At 39.6% G+C, this 26,497-nt stretch overlaps 1 protein-coding gene across 2 annotated transcripts in view; it reads left to right on the top strand.

Annotated features, from left to right (window-relative positions):
• The window catches only part of dcaf13 (ddb1 and cul4 associated factor 13), an 89,472-nt gene extending 67,251 nt beyond the window's left edge, over positions 1 to 22,221 (top strand). For both annotated transcript variants that reach the window (XM_063034782.1, XM_063034862.1), the window contains exons 9-11: positions 6,955 to 7,090; positions 19,466 to 19,629; positions 21,674 to 22,221. In XM_063034782.1, the coding sequence (XP_062890852.1) occupies positions 6,955 to 7,090; positions 19,466 to 19,629; positions 21,674 to 21,761 (388 nt within the window). In that variant the 3' untranslated portion in view covers positions 21,762 to 22,221. The remainder of the gene's footprint in view (positions 1 to 6,954; positions 7,091 to 19,465; positions 19,630 to 21,673) is intronic.
• The last annotated feature ends 4,276 nt before the right edge of the window (positions 22,222 to 26,497 follow it).

Genomic DNA, 26,497 nt, shown 5'->3' with positions numbered 1-26,497 from the left:
CACAGTCAAGTATAGAGTAAATCAGTAGGGCTAAGTATGCATCCTTGAGATGTGCCTGTGTTGATCCTTTGCGAGGAAGAGATGTTATTACCAATCTACACAGACTGGTCTCCTGATAAGAAAGTCAGGAATCCAGTTGCAGAGGGATGTTGGATCCTGATGTTTTTCATCTGAAGAACTTTGGAAGTCAAGAGTGAGGTATAACTTTCTGCTTCCAGCCATTTTTATTAAGTGCTAAAAGAACAAAAGAATGAAAAAAGGGTGAGAATGAAGAGCAAAAGCAAAATTAGTGGAAGGACAAAAAGAAAGACAATAAGCGAGCAGTCCAACATGGTTTGCTGATACCTATAAATTTCATTGGTTGAATTTACCAATGGAAGATAGCCTTTATTCAAGTAATGTGATATCTGCCGGAAAGATGCAAAGGCATCTGCAACCAATAAAACCCCTCAAAACAATTACATGTGTATAAGTAATTATATAAAAATATGAATAAGCATAAGAAAAATAACAAACACAAGAAAGATGCTGGAAATCCAAAGAGGCACATGCAGAATACTGGAGGAACTCTGCATCTATGGAAATGAATAAACAGTCGACGTTTCAGGCCGAAACCCTTCTATGGGACTGGAAAGGAAGGAGGAAGATCATCATCAGGTATCGTGCCCAGTTTGAGCTTTGAGTGCCATGGCCCACGCAGTCCTGTTTCGGGTCAAGTGGATCAATTCATTGGTATTCATTTCCAGTTCTCTGGCTGCTGTCTCCATCATCATTTGTCTTTGTCTTCCTCTTGCTTTCTTTCCTTCAATCTTTCCCATAATTACCGTGCATTCTCTTTCCTCCTCTTTCCTAATCACACGTCCAATGAAGTTACGTTGCCTCTTCATGATCTCATACATTATTTCTCTTTTTGTGTTTGTTCTGTTCATGACATCCTCGTTAGATATTCATTTCGTCCACGATATTCTTTACATCCTCCCCAAAAACCACATTCTCTGCTGCTTCAATTCGTTTCCTCATGTTACTAGATATTGTCCAACATTCTGAGCCATATAACATAACTGGATAAACGTAACATTTCAGTACTCTGAGGTGGGTTGTCATGCCTAGTTTAGTATTGGTCAGTATACTCTTCATTCTCGTAAAGGTGCCTTTTGCCATCCCTATTCTTCTTTTGATGTCCAAGTCGCACCTGCCATCTGATGTCACCCAGCTTCCGAAGTAGCAAAAGTTCTGTACTTGTTTTATGTCTTCCCTGTTTATTCTCAGCCTGCAGATAGGATCTCCTTCTTTTTGGATATCACCATACATTGTCTTTTTGTAATTGATAGATCTATTTTTGCACTTTCTTCAACAATTATATCAATTAAGTTTTGTAGTTCTTCCTCCATACTTGCAATTAACAGTGTCACCTGCATATCTGAAATTATTGATGTTTTCACCACCAAATTTGATTCCCAAGATGTCTCTTATTTTTTGTAATATGGTTTCACTGTACACATTAAATAAATCAGGGGAGAAAACACACCCTTATCTAACGCCTCTCCTGATTTTCATTAAGTGACTCACTTCTCCATCTATTCTTACAGCAGCAGTTTGTTCCCGTACAGATTTCTGATTAGGCGGAGGTCTTTCAAATCTAGATCTAGAGTTTTCTGTAATATTTCAAATAACTTACTGTGCTTTACTTTATCAAATGCTTTTGTGTAGTCGATAAAACAAACAAACAAATCTTTTTGCACTTGAATAGCTCATTCTGATAGTATCCTTAACATCAGTATTGCGTTTCTTGTACCTTTGTCTTTCACAAAACCACATTATTCTTTACCTACTTCAGCTTGTATCTTACTTTTAGCTCTTGTCATCAAAATTCTTAGAGGTATCTTGGTGATATGGTCCTATGTAATTCACATTCTGTTGCTCCAGGTTTCTGAGGAAGAGTGATAAATACTGATTTTTTCATCTCTTCTGGTATTATTCCAGTCTCATAAATGTCATTGATTAAATCAGTAAGTAAGTTTATTCAATTCCATAATCTTCAAGGGTGATAATTTGTTCTGTTACTAATTCATCAGGACCTGCGGCCTTTCCTTCCTTCATCTTATTTATTGCATTACGAACTTCAGATTTTAAAAGCTTCAATGTTTTTCTTAATTTCTGGTTTTTCGCCTTGATCGTCTTCAAACAATTCTGGAATATACTCAGTCCATCTGTTCATAATCTCATCTTTTTCCATGATAATGGTACCGTCCTTTGCTTTCAAACATCCAACTGAAGAACTTTTTACCAATGGTATTCTTGATTTGTTGATGTAACCTTTTTGGATCAGTAATAGGGATTCTTTCTATTTGCTCACGTTCCTGGTTTAACCATTCTTCTTTAACTTTTTGACATAAGCTTTAAACTTTTTTATGTAAGGACTTATATTCCATAGGATTTGCTTTCTTCCATTAGATTTTTGATTTCATCTGTCATCCATTTATTCTTCGTGCTTTTTTCTTTTTAGGAATCACTGACTTTGCTGATTTTACCAAGGCATCCTTTAGAGAGTTAAATTTCATTTCTACATGATTGCTATCATCTTCAACAGATTCTATTTCGAGACTTTGAAATCTGTTCCTTACTTCAGTTGTAAATTTTTGTAAACTTTTCTTCTTTAATTAATTGCAAGTAGTCAAGGGATTGCTTTTTAGTTTTTTTAAGTTTACTTTTACATGACATACTACTAGGTATGATACCAGAATAAAAAGGTTGGGGGGGGGCGGGGTAAGGGAGCAAGATGGCTAGAAGGTGATAAGTGAAGCCAAAACTAAAGGGCTGGAGAGGAAGGAATCTGATATGGATAGGAGAGAGGGAAGGAGGAAGGGACCCAGGAGGAGGTAATAGGCAGGCAAGAAGAAGTAAGAGTCCATAGTGGGGAATGGAGGGAGAGGGAATTTTTTTTACTGGAAGGAGAAATCAATATTTTTGCCATCAGGTTGGAGGCTACCCAGACACAATATAAGGTTTTGCTCCTCCACTCTAAGGGTGGCCTCTTCTTGGGCACAAGAGGAGGCTGTGGATGAACATGTCAGAATGGGAATCAGAATTACAATGTTTTGCCACCAGGAAGTTCCACTTTTGGTGGATGGAGCAGAGGTGCTTGATGAAGCTGTCCTTCAATTTATGACGGGTCTCACCTTACCAATGTAGAGGAGGCTGCATTGAGAGCACCAGATACACTGGCTACATCACTGCCTGGTATGGGAACTGTACTTCTCTCAATTGCAGGACTCTACAGAGAGTGGTGGAGATGCGCATCTGTCTATTCAGGCCATTTACAAAGACAGATTTGTGAAAAGGGCCTGAAGGATCATTGGGGACCCGAGTCACTCCAACCACAATCTGTTCCAGCTGCTACCATCCGTGAAACGGAACTGCAGCATAAAAGCCAGGACCAACAGGCTCCAGGACAGCTTCTTCCACCAGACCATCAAACTACTTAATTCATGCTGACACAGCTGTATTTCTATGTTATATTGACTGTCCTGTTGTACATACTATTTATTACAATTTACTATAAATTGCGCATTGCACATTTAGACGGAGACGTCACTTAGATTTTTACTCCTCATGTATATGAAGGATGTAAGTAATAAAGTCAATTCAATTCAATTCAATAGAGGACCCAGAAGATTCACAGGTGAAGTGTTGCCTCACCTGGAAGGACTGTCTGGGGCTCTGAATAGAGGTGAGGGAGGAGGTGAATTTGGCTGCTTGCAGGAATTAGTGCCTGGAGAGAGATTAGTTGGGAAGGGGGGAATGAGTGAACAAAGGAGTCACAGAAGGAGAAATTCCTGTGGAAAGTGGAGAGAGGAAGGGCGATAAAAATGTTTGATGGTAGGATCACTTTGGAGATAGCAGAAGCTGTGGAGAATGATGTGTTGGATGCAGAGGCTCATGGGGTGGTACACAAGGACAGGAGGCACTCTATTGTTGTTAAGGCGGCGCGAAAATAACATTTATACAGTCCCAATCCAATGGGGAGATACAGAGACTCAGGTTTGGAAGCTTGTTGATTAGTACTGAGGGAATAATGGTATTGAACACCAAGCTGTAATTAATAAACAGTATGCTTTCCTATTGTCTATTGATGTACAATATAAGTATTATAACAATTAACATGAGATCCTTTGGGTTGCTGACTTGTAATCCAAAGATGAAGACTAATTGACACGGAGACAAGTCCATAATCCACATGCAGTCCATTGACATATTCTAGGCAGACTAGAATTCCAGCTGTTATGCTGGAGTGTCCGGTTTGCTGGTCCTTTGCCAGCTGTCCTAAGCTTGGTAATGGAGTTGCAAACTATTTAAATTGGGATCCCTGACCTTGAAATTGAAGGGTAGGTGTAGAGGTAGGTAAGTTGTCTTGTTACTTATTTCAAATTTTTAATGATATGGTGTTTAATCTGTTAATTGATTTTAACAAATTAAACTGAAATAGGTGGATTTTTGGTGGCGTTTGTGTGGAAATTAACTCGAGGATAGAATTTTTTATGTTTATTAAATAGAAATCTTAAGGATGATGGATACTCTATTTTGGTGAGTTTATATTAAAGAACATAAGTTAGATTATATCGGACTTCAGTCCTTTTCACAACCGTATTGTAATTTTGACTCAGCTGGTGGCGTAGTGGCATCAGTGCCAGACTTCAGGATGAAAGGTCCCGAGTTCGAATCCAGCCAGCTCCCCTGCACGCTTTCCATCCGTGCTGGGTTATGAGCTGGTGATCTCTTTGGAAACTCACCCGGCAGAAGGCAATGGCAAACCACTGCTGTAACTTGCCTCGTACGCGGTTCCCCACTACGTCAGAGAGGCGTGGAGGGAAATCGTCCGCTAACCGGAGAAACTCCGGATGTGACGTACTTTTCCTTTCCTTAACTTCTTAGAGGAATGACCAATAGTATTCAGATAACTTTCATTCCTCAGTCTTCTTATGTAGAATAATGATGGTCTTTCTTTTTTTTGTAGATAGAAATTTAACAGTGCTAATACTAAAAAAACTGAATCAAAAATAAAAATGTGCTTACAGCATTGATCAATGAAATCAGTTATTGATTCTAACACTGCATTTAAAAGCTTTTGACCATGATTTAGCAAAAAAAGTACAATTCACTGAGTATAATGAATGTACCTTTCAATATTCAGCGTAACCAGGAGCAGTGCATTGCAAGTTTGAACAGAAATATTTCACCAAACTCACCATTTAAGCAATTTATTATTGCAATGGTTGATTTTTATTTCCATTAGAATCAGAATTAAGTTTAATATCACCGGCATATGTTGTGAAATTTGTTGCTTTATAGCAGCAGTACAATGTAATATATAATAAAAAAAGTTATAAATTACAGGTTCTTTAAGATTGTGATAGCTTGGTGGGGGGTTAGACTCTGATAGCCAATTCTAGTTCCTAGCCTTCACGTGTGGCTTAGCTACTAAGCCCCGTGGAACCATTTCTACTGAAAGATGAAGGGGCAAAGGCAGGCTACTGGCACCTTAAAACCAGTTGCTTTGGGCAAATGAGCTCATCAGCCATGGTTGGCAACTCCTCTAGGAGAATGAAAACTCTGATTTCAAACCTCCACTGCTTTGCTGCTATACTGACTCATGGAGAAGGCTTTGGGAGTAAATTCTGGGGAAAGTTCTGGAGCTGGGGTCCCCAAGGCAGTTGTACATTGAGTTCAAAGCTGACTGGCAGCTCCTGTTACGTCACTTGTACTGAACTATATCGGTCTTTGTTGTTCCTGTGGATTCATCATCTGCCTGGAGAGGGGGAGTTTGCTGCACGGGCAACGGCTTGCTCTCCGTATTCTATTACCCTGGCTCATGTAACACATCGAAAGAGCACAGCATCCACGCTCAACCTTGACCATCATAGAGTCTCATAAATTACAATTCTCAGTATATTTAACAAAATTTAATCAAATAAGTAGTGCCAAAAGAAAGCAAAATGATTGAAACTGAGCTCATTATGATCAGGTGTAATATCTTCCACACTACACCTTTCTAGTAAACGTCAATGGAATATAACAATGAAAGGCTGTAACTAGATTGTACGGTTCTAATTAGCTTTATTCATTTAAAATGAAATGTGATATTTACCATAAATTCAATAATTAAAAACAGACATCCTAATAAAGTATTTAATTTTGATTTTGAACAAGCAGGACTTCAGGAAAATACATCAAGAAAAAACATTCTGTACGCTCAAAATATAGGTTGGCAAGATACTATTAAAATATTTTTGATCATTTCTGTGTAGATTAGATAATCACAAACAAGAGAAAATCTGCAGAAAAATTATTTGTTTCTTTGTTTGTAATTTGATTGCTACTCTGCAAAGTCTCTTTTCCAATTCTGCTGAAGGGTTTCAGCCGGAAATGTCAACTGTACTTTTTTTTCTATAGATGCTGCCTCACCTGCTGAGTTCCTCCAGCATTTTGTGTAGATCAGATAATGACGCTTTTCCTATTTTAGCTCTGATTAGAACTCATCTTATTTCAATACAGGATATGTATGTAATGGCAATAGGGAAAAAAAAATGTCCCTTTTCCCTTTTCAATCAGCACATCAGAAGTGTGTGCGTGTTTTTTGTATACATCATTTACTCTTGAATACTTACAGTAATGTAAATATCTTGTATTATTTATTAACCAGGGTTAGTCAAATTGATTTAATTTCTCTGCAAAAGTGATTGGTGCTGCAGCAAATTGTGTAGAAAGTGATAATGAATAAATACTTACAGGAATGATATTAGTGTATGTGGATTGAAATGAATTTCTATTTATTTGTTAATTGTAACACTACTTTGTTCATTTTCATGTGTTTCTATTTTTCCATTTATGGCTTCTGTATCAATTAATGTTGTTGTAAAGTTTCTTTGTTATTAATGTAATTGTTTTATTTTCTAGGGAGGTGTACCATACAAAACGAATGCAACATGTGATGTGTGTAAAGTGGTCTGCTGACAATAAATACATACTTTGTGGTTCTGATGAAATGAATATCCGTTTGTGGAAAGCTAATGCTTCTGAAAAGCTTGGTGTGGTAAGCGATTCTATTCCTATAAAGATTTCTCTTTCTGCTATGAACATGTTTGGCTGGGGTATAGAAGGATAGTAAGTGATTGATTGATTGGCTATTAATCCAGGGCTCTGTATTTGAATTCCACCAAGGCAGTTTGATACCTTAAATTGCATAATATACATAAAAAGCTGAGTTTAGTAACAGCAATGGTGAAATTATCCAGTTGTGATTTAAAAACTTGCTTAGTTTACTAATTTCTTTCTGAGAGATACAATTGACATCCTTACCCAGTTTTGCCAGATTCACCTATATGGCTGACATTTTACTGCTTCTGATTGGTGAAGCAAACCACTTTTTCTTTCTTTCTTTTTAAACCTTTTTATTCATTTTCCAAAATTATAAACAGAATAACAATATTGATACAGAGAGAATGGAATAATCTTATTGTTGATAAACATGTACAAAAAAGATTTCAAATAAAACAGGTGTAATAGACTTCCAAACTCTTAATATAGTTAATCATAGAGAAAAAAGAAATAAAAAGAAAAAAAATACAAAGAAAAACCAAAAAAAAACTAAATACTCAACCCAAAAAAAAAAGCAAATGGAACAAAACAAGGCTGGACCAATATCTTAAATCGAATACGTTCAATAATGTCATCAACTCTGCTCCCCTGTTCATATAAGAAGGACTCGGAAAGGTCAAAATTACATTATATGAAAATGTTGAATAAAACCACTTTTTATTTGACAATCACAAATTTTACTTGTGTGTTTACTAGATTTTGTCAGCTATTTAGTAACAACATAGAATTATCAATTTGGAAAAACTAAGTAAACCAATCTTCTCTGCGACAGCAGGTCCATCACCTGCTAGAATCTAACAAGGATTTTGCTGTAGGTGAAATGAAATTGTGTGTGTATTTCATTGTTACGATAATTTCACAGATGATCATTTGACCTGTTTTCATCCTCACTTCCGTCAGTCCTTCTCGCTTCACATGCTTCCTATATTTCAGTATCCAGTTCTTTTTTTTTAACATAAATCAAAAATTATTTTCTGCATTCTGTTAACTACATTGTTTGCTAGATGTCTTGAAGTTAGTGCTAGCTTGTTCTATTCTTAACTTACACAGTTTGCCTTAAACAGTATCTTAGTGATATCACAGGTGTCTTAGTGATTGCAGCTGGATACAGTAACAAGACACCAGCAGAGCGCCACACAGCTGGTTACAAAGTCAGAATTGGATTCGTTACCACTGTCATATATGACGTGAAATTTGATGGTTTGCAACAGCAGGACAGTTTCATGATGTTAGATGGCTTGCACTTGCAATTATTGAGGTTGCTGCTGCAAAGACACACAGGTTAAATGAAACCGAATCAATCCGCTCTGCGACAGCAGGCGTTCATTCAAAACCATTTAAAAAATGGAATGAATGAACTTGCATGTACATATGTACATAGTGCCTTTCATGATTAAATTTTGTTTCAAAGCACTCTGTAGCCCAAAGAGTATGTTTGAAATACAACATAGGTAAAACGCTGGAACAACTCAGTAGGACAGGCAGCATCTATTGAAAAGAGTAAACAGTTGACGTCTCCGGCCAAGACTCTTAATCAGGGCTACTTTAGATTTCCAGCATCTGCAGATTTTCTCATGTATGTATGAAGTAGTTGGATTTATAAGATAGATTATGGGAACAAGAATTATGGTAGCCACTGCAGACTTTGATTTCAGTCTATCCAATACTTAGCTTGAAGAAAAAATGTTACTAATTCAATGATAGGACTTGAATACTCTTTTTTCAGATGGCCACTGCTATTGTCTTCTATTTAAATCTGATACCATCTCTTGTGTCTTTCTATCATTTAGTTATATGGAGATCAAACCTTTACAAAGTAACACCCAATTTTGTCTCACAGTGTAAAAGTTCAGCATAATTTTTGTGGTTTTCAGTTCTTTTTCTTGAAATGAGCCCTAATGCTTTGATGACAAATCTTGTATACTCGTGAATATTAGGGTTATTATATCCTGCCAATCCCTTCTTCCTATATAGGATCCTCTATATCATCATCACTGGAATACAGGTTTTCCCCTGCCTTCCGAAGGTTGAGCGTTCCTATGAAATGGTTCGTAAGCCGAAATGTTGTAAAGCGAAGAAGCAATTACCATGTATTTATATGGGAAAATTTTGTGAGCGTTCGCAGACCCAAAAATAACCTACCAAATCATGCCAAATAACACATAAAACCTAAAATAACAGTAACATATAGTAAAAGCAGGAATGATATGATAAATACACAGCCTATATAAAGTAGAAATATTTTTCCACAATCATTACTGAACTGTTCTCTGTAGCGAAAATCTCACGCAAGCACTGTTGGCAGAAACACGGCGCAAGCGCTCCAGTAACCTTTAAGCTATGAAGCTGCCAAATCATACCAAATAACACATAAAAATACACAACCTATATAAAGTAGAAATAATGTATGTACAGTGTAGTATCACTTACCGGAATCGGGACAGCGCCGAGAGCACTGATGTTGGTGTGTTAGGCTGAGTCGGAGTTTGGGTGGTGCAGTGGCCCCCACTCTCCAGGCCGCCGAGCGATACATTGCTGCGAAGCATGCAGGGGTCCAGTGGTAGCCAGGAGGCACACAACACATCTTTAAAAAAAGCCGAAACAAACATGATAATTAATTAGGTGCTGCCCGGCACATAATTGTCGGCCCAGATCAGGGCCGATTTCCGATTGCGTCGTCTCTGATCTGGGCCGACAATTACGTGTCAGGGGCACCTAATTAATTAGCATGTTTATTTCGGCTTTTTTCTTAAAGATGTGTTGTGTGCCTCCCGGCTACCTTTGCATTCTCCGCGAATTGGTATCTGTCCGTGGCCTGGGGGTTGGGGTGGTGGGACACTGGGCTGTCACCTGGTCATCGTCTGTTTCCATTAGAGCAGGCAGCTCATCTTCTTCTATCTCTGCCCGCTCGATGTCGAAGGTCGAGGTTCGTCATCTGCTGTGGCTGATGTGGAAGGCTTGCTTGACTGCTGAGCCTCGTGCATTTTTCTATCACATAGTTCCTTGTAACGACTCAAACCATCCTGCAAATATCCCCTAAACCGACGTACCCTTTCAAAATTAAAGTCGTACTTTATCATTACTCATTCGGTTTCGATTGTTATCCTTTTTTCTTCCAATTGCATCAGCTCTTCATCTGTCAGTTCTTGGTCATGGGATGCCAAAACCTCTTCAACATCATGTTCGTCAGCTTCCACAAGCCAAACTCACGTTGTCCTTACTTCATTCACCACGATCGAAACGCTTAATTATGTCTAGCTTTATGCTAAGTGTAACACCCTTACGAGCTCTTTTAGGCAATGCCGTTCCTAATCCAGGGGAGAGCGGCTGCTCGGGGCACGCGCTGCCTTTTATCACGCGCTGCTTTTTTTTTCGTAACAGTGAAAACACCTGAAAGGGAAAACAGGGTACTAATGTAGGTCTTTCGTAACAGTGAGATTTCATAAAGCGAACGTTCAAAAAGCGGGGGGACACCTGTAATCTAATATTAAACTGTTCATCAGCCAGAAGCATTTTTCAGGTTTCTTATCTATTGTCATTAAATTGTAACAGTGCCTCAGCCAACTATTCCTAATTTTTTATATATATGGTTTCACAGTGTTTTATCTTCCCTCTTTAGGTACTTTAAGATCTTTTAATTGTTTCTTTCAATGCCTTTGTCTTTGATCTTGTTAAATACTGAACAAAATAATTCAGTCAGATCATGCTGGATTCTGTACGCTACCCTCACTTGAGCTCATGCAGTAGACCAAATGAGCCAACCTTCTAAGCCCAGTAATTCTCAAGAGGCAGTAGGTTTCAGATGACAGTTTGCAAAGCCCTTCCAGAATGCCCCAAGAGACTTGTGCAGGAAGCCCAGCTGGAGGCAGTCTCACCTTCTGTTAGAGCTTTGAAACAACTCTTAAATAATCATAAAGAGTAAAAAGGCAATTCCATATGAAGTTAGAGACACAATTTCGAACTTCAGGACACCTATGACAACAGATCTACAGTGGATGCAAGCCTTAGTGCAGACTACTCAGTCTTGGACTACCTGGACTACAGCAATACTTACATTAGGCTGCTGTTTATTGACTATAGATCAGTATTCAGCATTCAACACCATCATCCCCTCAGTTCTAATCAACAAGAGTCAAACCCTGCATTCACCACGACAATCCCCTCTTCCCAGCCCCTCACCCCTGCAATGATTTCCTCATCGGGAGACCACAGTCAGTATGGATTGGTAATAACACATCTCCTCACAAACTTAATGAATACTTTGCTTCAGTATTCAGTACAGAAAAGGATCTTTGCAATTGTAGCGATGACTTGCAGCAGACTGAAAAGCTTGAGCATGTAGATACTAAGGAAGAGGATGTGCTGGAGCTTTTGGAAAGCATCAAGTTGGATAAGTCACCGGGACCAGATGGTATGTACCACAGGCTACTGTGGGAAGCAAGGGGGAAGACTGCTGAGCCTCTGGCGATGATCTTTGCATTATCAATGAGGTTGGGAGAGGTTCCAGAGGAACAGAGTGTTGCGGATATTGTTCCCTTATTCAAGAAAGGGATGTAGAGATAGCCCAGAAAATTATAGACCAGTAAGTCTTATTTCAGTGGTTGGTAAGTTGATGGAGAAGATCCTGAGAGGCAGGATTTATGAACATTTGGAGAGGCATAATATCATTAGGAATAGTCAGCATGGCTTTGTCAAAGGCAAGTCATGCCTTACGAGCCTGATAGAATTTTTTGAGGATGTGACTAAACACGTTGATGAAGGTAGAGCAGTAGATGTAGTGTACATGGATTTCAGCAAGGCATTTGATAAGGTACCCCATGCAAGGCTTATTGAGAAAGTAAGGAGGCATGGGATCCAAGGGGACATTGCTTTGTGGATCCAGAACTGACTTGCCCACAGAAGGCAAAGGGTGGTTGTAGATGGGTCATATTCGGTGACCAATGGTGTGCCTCAGGGATCTGTTCTGGGACCCCTACTCTTTGTGATTTTTATAAATGACCTGGATGGAAGTGGAGGGATGGGTTAGTAAATTTGCTGATGACACAAAGGTTGGGGGTGTTGTGGATAGTGTGGAGGGCTGTCAGAGGTTACAGCGGGACATTGATAGGATGCAAAACTGGGCTGAGAAGTGGCAGATGGATTTCAACCCAGATAAGTGTGAGGTGGTTCATTTTGGTAAATCAAATATGATGGCAGAATATAGCATTAATGGTAAGATTCTTGGCAGTGTGGCAGATCAGAGGGATCTTGGGTTCTGAGTCCACAGGACATTCAAAGCTGCTACGCAGGTTGATTCAGTGGTTAAGAAGGCATAATGGTGTTATTTACACCATTTCGGTGTACGAATGGTTTCATAGGAACGCTGTACATTCGGATAGTGGGGGAAACCTTTAATTTGTCCAAAAAACTCACTGCAGAAAGTTGGAGTCCCCAAGTGATATGTTAACAACATTACAACGTTATTATAAGTTGTTTACCAAGGCCTTGATGGCCCAGAAAAAAACTATTGGATATGAACCACATACAGGGGCATTTATAACCATAAAATTTATATAAAATATTCTCTTCATCTTGAAATCACTTTATTTGCTTCAAGGTTTTACTCTTGACAACATTAAAATACTTTAATTATTTACTTGTTTCCCACCTTATGCTTATTACCTCTGTAAAGTGCTGTGCAACTTAAGGTTGCTTAAATTTTTTTTTGACATCTGAGGTTCTGCATTTGCAGTGTTTTATCAAATTTGCTTTTAGATACTCAACGAGATGCAGTTTCTCTGAATGTGATGACTAAAACCTTAAAATCACAACTGGGACTTTTGAAACACATTAAGTTAAATAACAGAGGAAGGTATATGAGTATGATATCCCTTTCCATATTTTCAGCCTGAATCTGCTGATTACCTAATGAAAATTCTTGTTTGGTTGCCCATATTTTAAAGCTATTCATAAATTACTTAACTGATACTTTTTTTTGTTGAGAGAAGCATTGCAATTGAACTAGATCAGCAATTTGCACTTATTAAATAAATTGAACCAAAAAAATCATTGCTTTTAATTATAATAAAAGCCTTTACAGTTTGGATTGCCTTAACAATTTTCAGTGAAACGAATGAGACAGGGATTTATTAACACAGAAGCAGCTATTTAGGTAGGCTTAGGAAAATGAGCTTGAGTGGATGGAGCTTGATACATTTATTTAACTGGTAATGGAAGTTGGCACTCATTGATTGAGGTGTAAAAGTGAAGACCACAATTTAATTAGGGTAAAATGATTTGCCTTTATGCTTGGCATTTTTAAATTACCTTGATTGCATTGAACTAATACTTTGTTATCCTTGTGCAGTTGGTCGTATTTAAGGACTGAGCTGCTAAAAACATTTGAAGGATGTATTTGAAAGTGAGGACATACGCTACCTAAACACAACATTAATTTCATGAATTAATTATAGGACTGTATTTGTAATTTGAAAATATTTTAACTCAGAAGGAACTGCTTCATCCTGGTTTTTCACTAGCACTGCTTCATATCTTCCGAACTAATCTTCATTTGGGATCCCTACAGTATGGACTTCTCTTGCAAGCATAAACCCAGAGAAGTACCAATGAAATGTAACACTATAATAATATAGGAGAATATGAAAACTAATTGAGGTGAGTTGAGGCCTCCATAGGTCAGAGTTGGCCATGAATGTTGTGTTCTAGCTGTCTAAATGTGCAAGCCTGGGCAGTACAATATGGAGAGCAAGCTGTTGCCCATGGTGCAAGCTCCACTTCTCCATGCATCTGATGAATCCAAAGGAACGGCAGGGACTGATACAATTTGGTACCAGCGTCCCGGGAGTTGCCAGTCAACATTGAACTCAGTGTAGGAGTGCCTTGGGGACTCCAGCTCCAGAATTTTCCCTCTAAGTTTATTCCTGAAGTCTTCTCCATGAGTGGGTATAACCACAAGGCAGTGGATGTTTGAGATCAGAGTTTTCCTCCTTCTGGATGAGCCGCCAGCCACAGCTGACGAGCCTCATTTGCCCAAAGCGACTTCTTTTAAGGTGCTAGTAACCCACCTTTGCCCCTTCTGTCAGTAGAGACGGTTCTACTGGGCTTAGTAGCTAAGCCACACATGAAGGCCAGGAGCTGGAGGGTTGGTTGTCGGAGGCTGTTTGAGGCGCATGCCATTGGGAACATTTACTAGGTAGTGAGAGCTTGTTACCATTACCATCCCCAGCTATAACAACCTTAAGGAACCAATTAGTGCAATGCAAAATCCAACTGCAGTTAGGGCAGAAGTTTTGCTTACCAAGACTTCATTAGCTTTATTCATCTGAGAATTTACATGGTCATTCACAAATTCTTCCTTTGTCTTCCTTGAAAGCATTTGAAACTTCTGTACTACACGTTTCTTTTTGGTCTTTTCAATTCTGCACCTTAGCCCGGATCTTAGCCTTTTATTAAGGTTATTGACAGAGCCTCCAGTTAATGAATTGCTTGCTACAATTTCAACTGGTTGTAAATACTGTGAATTGGGGTTCATTGAGACACATCAGGACCAGTATATTTTGGCCCAATTAAGCGGCTATCCCAATAGGCTGAAGTTTCATGGAAATAGTTAAAAGGTATAAATAAGACGAACTGCTGTTTAACTGAGTGACAATTTATTTATTTAAATAAAATAACAATTTAGAACACTACCAATATCTCTACAGTACTATAAAATTGTGTGTTAGTTCCTAATGGTTATCGACAGAGGAATTCATGTGCCAATGATTGGCTGTAAACATACAAAACCAGTGCATGCATTTAGTACAGATAATGGACTGCCTTGATCCAGTGTTTTAGACAATGGCATCCTCCAAATAATTTTAATTTTAACATTCACAATGATTAATTTCTTTTTCACTGCCAGCTGTTTCTGGCATCTCCAAGCCTGAATGTATATTGGCGAGATCCGACGCAGACTGGGAGACCGCTTTGCTGAACACCTACGCTCTGTCCTCCAGAGAAAGCAGGATCTCCCAGTGGCCACACATTTTAATTCCACATCCCATTCCCATTCTGACATGTCTATCCACGGCCTCCTCTACTGTAAAGATGAAGCCACACTCAGGTTGGAGGAACAACACCTTATATTCCGTCTGGGTAGCCTCCAACCTGATGGCGTGAACATCCACTTCTCTAACTTCCGCTAATGCCCCACCTCCCCCTCGTACCCCATCTGTTACTTATTTTTATACACACATTCTTTCTCTCACTCTCCTTTTTCTCCCTCTGTCCCTCTGAATATACCCCTTGCCCATCCTCTGGGCCCCCTTGTCTTTCTTCCCGGACCTCCTGTCCCATGATCCTCTCGTATCCCTTTTGCCTATCACCTGTCCAGCTCTTGGCTCCATCCCTCCCCCTCCTGTCTTCTCCTATCATTTTGGATCTCCCCCTCCAACTTTCAAATCCCTTACTCACTCTTCCTTCAGTTAGTCCTGACGAAGGGTCTCGGCCTGAAACGTCGACTGCACCTCTTCCTAGAGATGCTGCCTGGCCTGCTGCGTTCACCAGCAACTTTTATGTGTGTTGCCTGAATGCTAGAAACCGCAGTGAGCAGAACAATTCTGAATTCTCCTACTGTTTATTTCTCACCAACTGTCAGTCACAAAAATCATGGCTTTTGAAACACAAATGCAAAAAACTGGCACTAGTTAAAAATTGGTCATGCTAAGCACAGTTTAACAGCCACACATGTGCATGCAACTGATGCTAGTTCAAAAACTGTTTAGCACCAGTCTTCTGCCCCAATTAAGCAGCATAGTGTCCCAAATAAATGGCTGCCTTAATTAACCGATGGACCAATTAACCAGAATCCACTGCACATCTGTTTATCACTACCACTTAAAATTTTTATCAGTACTTAAAATTTCCCACACATGATAGAAAACCCAAAGAATTCCTTTTAAATGATTTTCTTTCATTAAAACATGAAAAATTAAGTTGTTTTCCTTTGTTTAACTAAGGCAGGTTTTTAAAATGGATTACTTACTTTGTTTTATCACAGAGACATGGCTCCAGGGTGACCAGGGATGGGAGCTCGACGTTCAGGGATATTCAATATTCAGGAGGGATAGACACGAAGGAAGGGGAGGTGGGGTGGCGTTGCTGGTTAAAAAAGAGATTAACGCAATAGAAAGGAAGGACATAAGCCGGGAAGATGTGGAATCGATATGGGTAGAGCTGCGTAACACTAAGGGGCAGAAGACGCTGGTGGGAGTTGTGTACAGGCCACCTAACAGTAGTAGTGAGGTCGGAGATGGTATTAAACAGGAAATTAGAAATGTGTGCAATAAAGGAACAGCAGTTATAATGGGTGACTTCAATCTACATGTAGACTGGGTGAACCAAATTGGTAAAGGTGCTGAGGAAGAGGATTTCTTGGAATGTATGCGGGATGGTTTTTTGAACCAACATGTCGAGGAACCGACTAGAGAGCAGGCTATTCTGGACTGGGTTTTGAGCAATGAGGAAGGGTTAATTAGCGATCTTGTCGTGAGAGGCCCCTTGGGTAAGAGTGACCATAATATGGTGGAATTCTTCATTAACATGGAGAGTGACGTAGTTAATTCAGAAACAAAGGTTCTGAACTTAAAGAGGGGTAACTTTGAAGGTATGAGACATGAATTAGCTAAGATAGACTGGCAAATGACACTTCAAGGATTGACGGTGGATATGCAATGGCAGGCATTTAAAGGTTGCATGGATGAACTACAACAATTGTTCATCCCAGTTTGGCAAAAGAATAAATCAAGGAAGGTAGTGCACCCGTGGCTGACAAGAGAAATTAGGGATAGTATCAATTCCAAAGAAGTAGCATACAAATTAGCCAGAGAAAGTGGCTCACCTGAGGACTGGGAGAAATTCAGAGTTCAGCAGAGGAGGACAAAGGGCTTAATTAGGAAGGGGAAAAAAGATTATGAGAGAAAACTGGCAGAGAACATAAAAACGGACTGTAAAAGCTTTTATAGATATGTAAAAAGGAAAAGACTGATAAAGACAAATGTAGGTCCCCTGCAAACAGAAACAGGTGAATTGATTATGGGGAGCAAGGACATGGCAGACCAATTGAATAATTACTTTGGTTCTGTCTTCACTAAGGAGGACATAAATAATCTTCCAGAAATAGTAAGGGACAGAGGGTCCAGTGAGATGGAGGAACTGAGCGAAATGCATGTTAGTAGGGAAGTGGTGTTAGGTAAATTGAAGGGATTGAAGGCAGATAAATCCCCAGGGCCAGATGGTCTGCATCCCAGAGTGCTTAAGGAAGTGGCCCAAGAAATAGTGGATGCATTAGTGATAATTTTTCAAAACTCGTTAGATTCTGGACTAGTTCCTGAGGATTGGAGGGTGGCTAATGTAACCCCACTTTTTAAAAAAGGAGGGAGAGAGAAACCGGGGAATTATAGGCCGGTTAGCCTAACGTCGGTGGTGGGGAAACTGCTGGAGTCAGTTATCAAGGATGTGATAACAGCACATTTGGAAAGCGGTGAAATGATCGGACAAAGTCAGCATGGATTTGTGAAAGGAAAATCATGTCTGACGAATCTCATAGAATTTTTTGAGGATGTAACTAGTAGAGTGGATAGGGGAGAACCAGTGGATGTGGTATATTTGGATTTTCAAAAGGCTTTTGACAAGGTCCCACACAGGAGATTAGTGTGCAAACTTAAAGCACATGGTATTGGGGGTAAGGTATTGGTGTGGGTGGAGAATTGGTTAGCAGACAGGAAGCAAAGAGTGGGAATAAACGGGACCTTTTCAGAATGGCAGGCGGTGACTAGTGGGGTACCGCAAGGCTCAGTGCTGGGACCCCAGTTGTTTACAATATATATTAATGACTTGGATGAGGGAATTAAATGCAGCATCTCCAAGTTTGCGGATGACACGAAGCTGGGTGGCAGTGTTAGCAGTGAGGAGGATGCTAAGAGGATGCAGGGTGACTTGGATAGGTTGGGTGAGTGGGCAAACTCATGGCAGATGCAATTTAATGTGGATAAATGTGAAGTTATCCACTTTGGTGGCAAAAATAGGAAAACAGATTATTATCTGAATGGTGGCCGATTAGGAAAAGGGGAGGTGCAACGAGACCTGGGTGTCATTATACACCAGTCATTGAAAGTGGGCATGCAGGTACAGCAGGCGGTGAAAAAGGCGAACGGTATGCTGGCATTTATAGCGAGAGGATTCGAGTACAGGAGCAGGGAGGTACTACTGCAGTTGTACAAGGCCTTGGTGAGACCACACCTGGAGTATTGTGTGCAGTTTTGGTCCCCTAATCTGAGGAAAGACATCCTTGCCATAGAGGGAGTACAAAGAAGGTTCACCAGATTGATTCCTGGGATGGCAGGTCTTTCATATGAAGAAAGACTGGATGAACTGGGCTTGTACTCGTTGGAATTTAGAAGATTGAGGGGGGATCTGATTGAAACGTATAAGATCCTAAAGGGATTGGACAGGCTAGATGCGGGAAGATTGTTCCCGATGTTGGGGAGGTCTAGAACGAGGGGTCACAGTTTGAGGATAGAGGGGAAGCCTTTTAGGACCGAGGTTAGGAAAAACTTCTTCACACAGAGAGTGGTGAATCTGTGGAATTCTCTGCCACAGCAAACTGTTGAGGCCAGTTCATTAGCTATGTTTAAAAGGAAGTTAGATATGGCCCTTGTGGCTACAGGGGTCACGGGGTATGGAGGGAAGGCTGGGTTCTGAGTTGGATGATCAGCCATGATCATAATAAATGGCGGTGCAGGCTCGAAGGGCCGAATGGCCTACTCCTGCACCTATTTTCTATGTTTCTATAAAGTGCAGTCTCTTTGAAGCACTGGCCTGGCACTACACTTCACCCTTTTAATTGACTTTTGCAAAGTTGTTCATTGGAAAGACCTGGAGATAATGCTAACTCTATTTGACAATGGCCTTTTATAATTACATAAAGTTAATGTTTGATTTTAGTTAAACATTCCTACAATTAGAAGAGTGGTTAATTAAGTTTATTTTTGTAGTTTAGTTTTGAATGCAAATTTTCTTTTGAGGTTTGCTTTTACTTTTATTCCCCTCACATGAAAAGAACGAATAATTAAATGCACAATTTTGATGAAAATGTATACTTTCAACTTGCCTAAGTAATTAATATTTTAATAAATATTAGTAGTTATATTGCAAGGAAGAATAATGTTGAAAAATATTAGCTGCTCAGAATACTAAAAAATTGTAAATACTTTAAAAGAAATTTGAAAATCTGTTTCTAAACTTTGAATAAATCTTTTGTTTACTTTAGCTTATGCCAAGAGAGAAAGCTGCCTTGAAATACAACCAAAAGCTTAAAGAAAAATTCCAGCATCATCCTCAGATCAAACGGATAGCTCGGCACCGGCATTTGCCTAAAATGATTTATAACCAGGCTAAGGAACTCCGCATTATGAAGGAAGCAAAGCGTAAAAAGTATGTTTCAAAGTATATCCTATGGAACTACATCTTCCTCATCGCATTGGTTCCCTTTATAACATCATGGTTTGATATATAAAGCTGCTTCTCAATTTAAATGGCGGTGCAGGCTCGAAGGGCCGAATGGCCTACTCCTGCACCTATTTTCTATGTTTCTATTAGACTGATTGGTTATGGATTTGTTTTTCAGTCAAGTCATAGTCTTTTTTTTCTGAAGCACTTCACTGCAAAAGGGTAGAAGGTTAGGTTAAGCTTATAATCACAATTCTGTTCCAATGCTTGAAAGGAAGTGATGAGGCAAACTACGTCTTGTGACTAATAAGCACAAGAGATTCTGCAGATGCTGGAAATCCAAAGCAGCCACACACACAGTGCTGGAGGAACTCAGCAAGTCAGGCATCACCTATGGAAATGAATGAACAATGGAAATTTTTGGGATGAGGCCCTTCTTCAGGATTGGAAAGGAAGGGGAAAGATGCCAGAATAAAAAAGGTGGGATGAGGGGTAGCAGGACCAGCCAGGTGGGTGGGAAAGGTGACTGGAGAAAAACAAATGGATCAAAGAGGAGAGTGGACCCTGGAAGGAGGTACAGCAGAGGGAGGTGATAGGCAGGTGAGGAGAAGAGGCTAGAGTTGTGGAATAGAAGAAGAGGAGAGGGGAAAAATTACTGGAAGGAGAAATCAATATTCAGGTCATCAGGCTGGAGGCTGCTTAGATGGAATATGAAGCATTACTCCTTCAGTCTGAGTGTGGCTTCATCATGACAAAAGACGAGGCCATGGATGATATGTCTAGTTCCAAGGTACTAATCCTGGATTATGCTACAGTCTATTTAGACATATGTAAGTGAAGAACAGAACAGCAATTTTGTATCTCTGCTTCTAAATGCTTCATGATAAACCTGAACTCTGGCCTCAGTTCAGTGTTCTACTGTTGGTCAGCTCAGATATAAATTGATTGATTTGAGCATATTTATTATAATCAGGTACAGCTTAGCATTTTATTTTATAACAAACATGCCTTGAGCTCGAGATTTAAAATTGCAGCTGTGCAGCACTGGGACTGGCCAAAGTTGATGATACTCATTTTATTCTTCAACCGGAGAGGGATTATATTGAATTAATTAAGAATTACAGTTTTGGTAATGATAAAAGCTATAAATTACTAATAAAGCTCATAATAATAAATATTTTGTAATAAGTCTGGCTTGGTCTTCCACAAAATTGTATCCTTTTTGAGTACAGGGAGTGGCTTTATAATCATAAAGTAATAACAATTCTGAATAGAAGGTTGTGTTTGCTGCCTCATGCATAACACCGAGCGGCATTATATTATGAAGTACAGTATCCTTATAACTGTCTTGGTTACATTTCCTTAATTTGCTAACTTTATTTGATTATTGGTTCTGATTAAAGTAAAAAACTTCATACCTGTCTTGCTGTTCAGTTTTGTAGATTTCATCCTAGCTTTTATTTCATTAGGTCGTTTGAATTATATTCACGCTATTAGTTAATGTCGACATGACCATTTCCAATTTAAAATGCAAAAGGGATGCAGAAAAATGATGTTTTTTAAGTTAATCTTTTAAACTGCCAAAGTCCAAACTTACGTCTGTATCACTACATAATTCAAATATTTATTCACATATGAATTATGTATTAATATACATAATATGTATGATTGTTTATGATGTGCATATGGAAAAACTAATTACAGGGAAATGAAAGTTATCAAGCAGTGATGCTTCTTTTCCCCTGTGTGACAGCTGGTTTGATATTAATCAGTTAGTTTTATAAACCCAAAGGAAATCTAATGTTGAATTTATGCTGTTTACTCTGAATTATTATAGGAGAACCTAATATAGAAACTGATAAAGTAAGTTGAATAGACAGGTTGGCTACTTCGCACCAAAAATGCGTGGTAAGGCTTATGTGTGGAATGTTTGGGGAAAGAAAATAGTAGTAGAGAAAAACACAAGTCTGTGTTTGAGCAATCGCTTACCAAGTAAAAATATCTCATTCTAAATTAATTTTTCTTTCAGACAACTGAACCTTCGCAAGCACAGCAAACCAGGATCTGTACCACTTGTTGCTGAGAGGAAGAAGCATATTGTGGCTGTGGTGAAATAGCTGTTGTGTTACTGCATTGTATAATAATTATTGGACAATATTTCAGAATTGACATTTTGTATTGTTTTAATGGATACTAACTTATCTGGAAGTAATTGCATGAAATAAAAATTACATTACCAATCTAATGTCAGATAAACATTTACAGCTGTCATGAGCAGTAAACTCATTTAGTACTAATCCTAGGCTTCAGTGATGAAAATATGGAACTAGGGTGTCAAGTTTTTTTTTTAAGATAATGTTGGTATTCTAAAATGAAATCATAAAAACATGTTTCTGCAGTCTGGATGAGACGTGATTTATTTTCATGAGTCAAGAGTAGAGATGAATAAACACATTTAAGTATCTGTTTCTTATTCTCATTGTATTTTAATAAATTGATCATCCAGCTGTTATTTAGAATTGCCATATGATCATCATTGATTGCAGTCATTAGCAAAAATAAAGGATCTATTAATGAGATTGTTGATTATGTCACCTTTAATTTTAAAAAAAAGCTGTTGCTACTAGCCTTGCATAATTTCTACACTTGTTCACTCAGCAAAGACAAGTAAATGAATCCTAGGCAGACCTTCACTGTTAATCTTTTGGATGCTTCCCTTCTATTGTCCTTCCAAGTTAATCAAGTATAATGTTAAAGAAAGTATATAAACCTAACAGTTGTAGAAACATAGAAAATAGGTGCAGGCCCTTCGAGCCTGCACCGCCATTCAGTATGATCATGGCTGATCATCCAACTCTGAACCCTGCACCAGCCTTCCCTCCATACCCCTGATCCCTTTAGCCACAAGGGCCATATCTAACTCCCTCTTAAATATAGCCAATGAACTGGCCTCAACTGTTTCCTGTGGCAGAGAATTCCACAGATTCACCACTCTCTGTGTGAAGAAGTTTTTCCTAATCTCGGTCCTAAAAAGCTTCCCCTTTATCCTCAAACTGTGACCCCTCGTTCTGGACTTCCCCAACATCGGGAACAATCTTCCTGCATCTAGCTTGTCCAATCCCTTTAGGATTTTATACGTTTCAATCAGATCCCCCCTCAATCTTCTAAATTTCAACGAGTATAAGCCTAGTTGATCCAGTCTTTCATCATATCAAAGTCCTGCCATCCCAGGAATCAATCTGGTGAACCTTCTTTGTACTCCCTCTAAGGCAAGGACGTCTTTCCTCAGATTAGGGGACCAAAACTACACACAATACTCCAGGTGTGGTCTCACCAAGGCCTTGTACAACTGCAGTAGTACTTCCCTGCTCCTGTACTCGAATCCTCTTGCTATAAATGCCAGCATACCATTCGCCTTTTTCACCTTCTGCTGTACCTGCATGCCCACTTTCAATGACTGGTGTATAATGACACCCAGGTCTCGTTGCACCTTCCCTTTTCCTAATCGGCCACAAGTGTGTCCCTGCAAAATCATTCGGGGTCTTCCCCAACCAGAAGCCTGGATGAACCATGAGATCTGAAATCTGCAGAGGGCCAGATCAGAGGCATTCAAATCTGGCAACCAAAAAAGTTACAGAAGCTCCAGGTACAAAGTCTTTGAAGATGTCCTGGAAACTGTGGAGGCTAGTGCCCATTGTGGAGTTGACTAAGTTTTCAACTCTGCAGCTTATTTCGATCCTGTGCAGAAGCACCTCCTCCCTCACCCATACCAGACGGTGATGCAGCCAGTTAGAATGCTCTCCACGGTACATCTACAGAAATTTGCGAGTGTTTTTGATGACATACTAAATCTCCTCAAACTCCTTATGAAGTATAGTGCTGTCCTGCCTTCTTTGTAGCTGCATTTATATGTTGGTCCTTGGATAGATCCTCAGAAATATAAATACCCAGGAACTTGAAATTGCTCACACTTTCCACTTTGGATCCGTCTATGAGGACTGGTGTGTGTTAACCAGTCCTGCTACAGATATTCAGAGGCTTGATGACAAGGCAGTTTGAAATTATTTAACTCTATGTTAATGTTAACTCGTATTGCTACAGATTCAATGACTTCCTTCAGTTGAGTGAATATGTTACAAAGCAATACTTTTGAAAATGATTTTAACACCATAAAGCATAAGAGCAATGAGTCTGCGCCAACTTTTTTGCTTTTGTCTTCCTTACTACCAACTCATCTTACAAGTTAACCTTTAATGAATCCCACACTAGTTCTCTCAAATCCCTTTGCACCTCCAATTTCTGAATTCTCTCTTTGTTCTTTTTTGATCAAGGTGCATGACGATACATATCTCTGCACTGCCTTCCACCTGCCAATTCTTTGCCCATTCTCCCAAGTTCTTCTGTAGAACCCCTGCTTCATCAACACTACCTGCCCCTCGACCTATGTTTGTGTCATCCACAAACCTGGCTGCAAAGCCATTGGTTCCATCATCCAGATCACTAACACAGGATATGAAAAGTGGCAGACCCTAAACCAATACCTACAGAACGCTACTAGACACCAGTATTCAACCTGAAAAGGCCACCTTAGCCCTACTCTTTGCCTTCTGCCTGTCAGCTAATCATCTATCCATGCTGGTAGCTTGCCTGTATTACCATGGTCTTCTAATGCCTCTACAATCTCCAGCACTTGTAATCTATAGCAAAAAAGTACGTAATGTAACTAAATAATTTAATTTTTAATTAAAGCTCTTCCTTAACTGCAAAAGCTCAACTGCATTACCTTTGAATCAGTAATGGTAGGTATCTCCATTTTGATTGACATATTCATCAACTGTTTAATAATGAAGATTTATAATAGTGATTTGTTTTGTGTTAGATGGAAACAATTAGAATTCCTGTCTAAAGCCTTTAATGTCTTTAAAGTCTTGGTTCTAAAGTCTTTAAATCTACTAATCATCTTTCAAAATGACAGAAAAATTCATCACAGCCCTTGAATATTTCATTATCCTCATAATCGCAATTAATCTCCAGGTGTAAATCCATCAGACCATACTGGGGTATAACCTGTTTAAAATGAGGTACAAATAGATCAAATTGTGCAAGAGCTGCCGTACATCAAGGTCACCCCGTGGCTGAGTGGTCAACGAGCAATAGTGAGGCGCAGATTATGGAACCTGACTCCTCGCGCCACAGTGCCCTGCAGATTCGGATTCACGTTTATTTATCGTGTACATTGACACATACAATGAAGTGTGTCATTTGCATTAATAACAAACATACCCAAGGATGTGCTGGGGACGGGTCACAAATGTCGCCACACGTTCCGGTGCAAAGATAGCATGCCGAGAATGTTCAGCAAAACAGCCAAGCAACAACAACATCAACAAGTAAGCAGAAAACAATTTCTCCTGTCATCCATAAAGCCCTTTCCTACACTTCCTTTCTCCCACCCACCCACCCCTCAGATAGATAAACACAGACTGGCCTCCATCTCCTTGACAGGCCACCTCCAGGCCTCTAACTTCCAACTTTGCCACAGGATTTGCCAATCATGGGTTTGACTTTCTGGTCTTCATTCTGATCCCGGTGACTGGGGCACTTGTCGCTGCTTCGAACCTCTATATTCAGTCTGCAACTTTCAGGCTTCTACTGTATCTCTGAAATTGGACCTTTGGCTTTGCTCTCCAGACTTCGCTGATGACTGGAAAAATTGTTCAGCAGCAATTACTTGCTAACAACCTACACTCAATCGACACTTTATTAGGTACACCTGTATACCTACTTGTTAATACAAATATCAAATCAGTCAATCATGTGGTAACAACTCAATGCTTAAAAGCGTGCAGACATGTTCAGGAGGGTCAGTTGTTGCTCTGACCAAACATCATGCTCTGGAATGACAGTTGGTGCCAGATTTGACCAGATCTTCCACTAGAGTGGTTTGACTATCTCAGAAGCTGAGATTTCATGCACAACTGTCTCTAGAGTTTACAGAGAATGGTGCAAGAAACAAAAAGCATCCCATGAGCGGTAGTTTTGTTGGTAAAAATGCTAATGAGAGAGGTCAGAGGAGAATGGCCAGACTGGTTCAAGCTGACAGAAAAGCAATAGCAACTCAAATAGCCATGCTTACAACAGTGCTGTGCAGGAGAACATCTCTGGATGCACAACCTGTTGAACCTTGAAGTGGATGGAGCTGCAGCAGCAGAAGACCATGAACATACACTCAGTGGCCACTTTATTAGATACCATTTGAACTTGGATCACGTGGACAATAGCAATGCTTACAGTATGTCAGGCTGTTGTTCATTGATCACAGCTCAGCATTGAGCACCATCATACCCTCAGTATTCATCAACAAGCTCCAACACCTGAGCCTCTGTACCTTCCTGTGCAACTGGAAACTTCACTTCTTCATTGGAAGGCCACAACCAGTGCAGATCAGAAATAAGATCTACTCTTCACTGACAATCAATACTGGCACACTCAAGGATGTGTGCTTAGCCTGCTGCTCTATGCATTACACCCACTATTGTGTGGCCAGGCACAGCTCAAACACCATCTATACATTTGCCGATGACACAACTTTGGTTGGCAGAATTTCAGATAATGAAGAGATATACGGAATCAGCTTGTTGAGTGATGTTACTACAGCTACCTGCACTTAACATCAGTAAGACCAAATAATTGATTGTGGGTTCCAGGAAGGGGAAGTCGCAGGAAAACACATCTGATGACACATGATCATTGAGGGATCAGCAGTGGAAAGGGTGAACAATTTCAAGTTTCAAAATCTCTGAAGATCTATCGTTGGTCCAACATATTGACACAATTACAAAGAAGGCACAAC

Source organism: Mobula hypostoma, chromosome 1 (assembly GCF_963921235.1).
Source record: "Mobula hypostoma chromosome 1, sMobHyp1.1, whole genome shotgun sequence".
Classification (NCBI taxonomy): domain Eukaryota; kingdom Metazoa; phylum Chordata; class Chondrichthyes; order Myliobatiformes; family Myliobatidae; genus Mobula; species Mobula hypostoma.
This window is presented reverse-complemented; position numbering and strand designations above follow the sequence as displayed.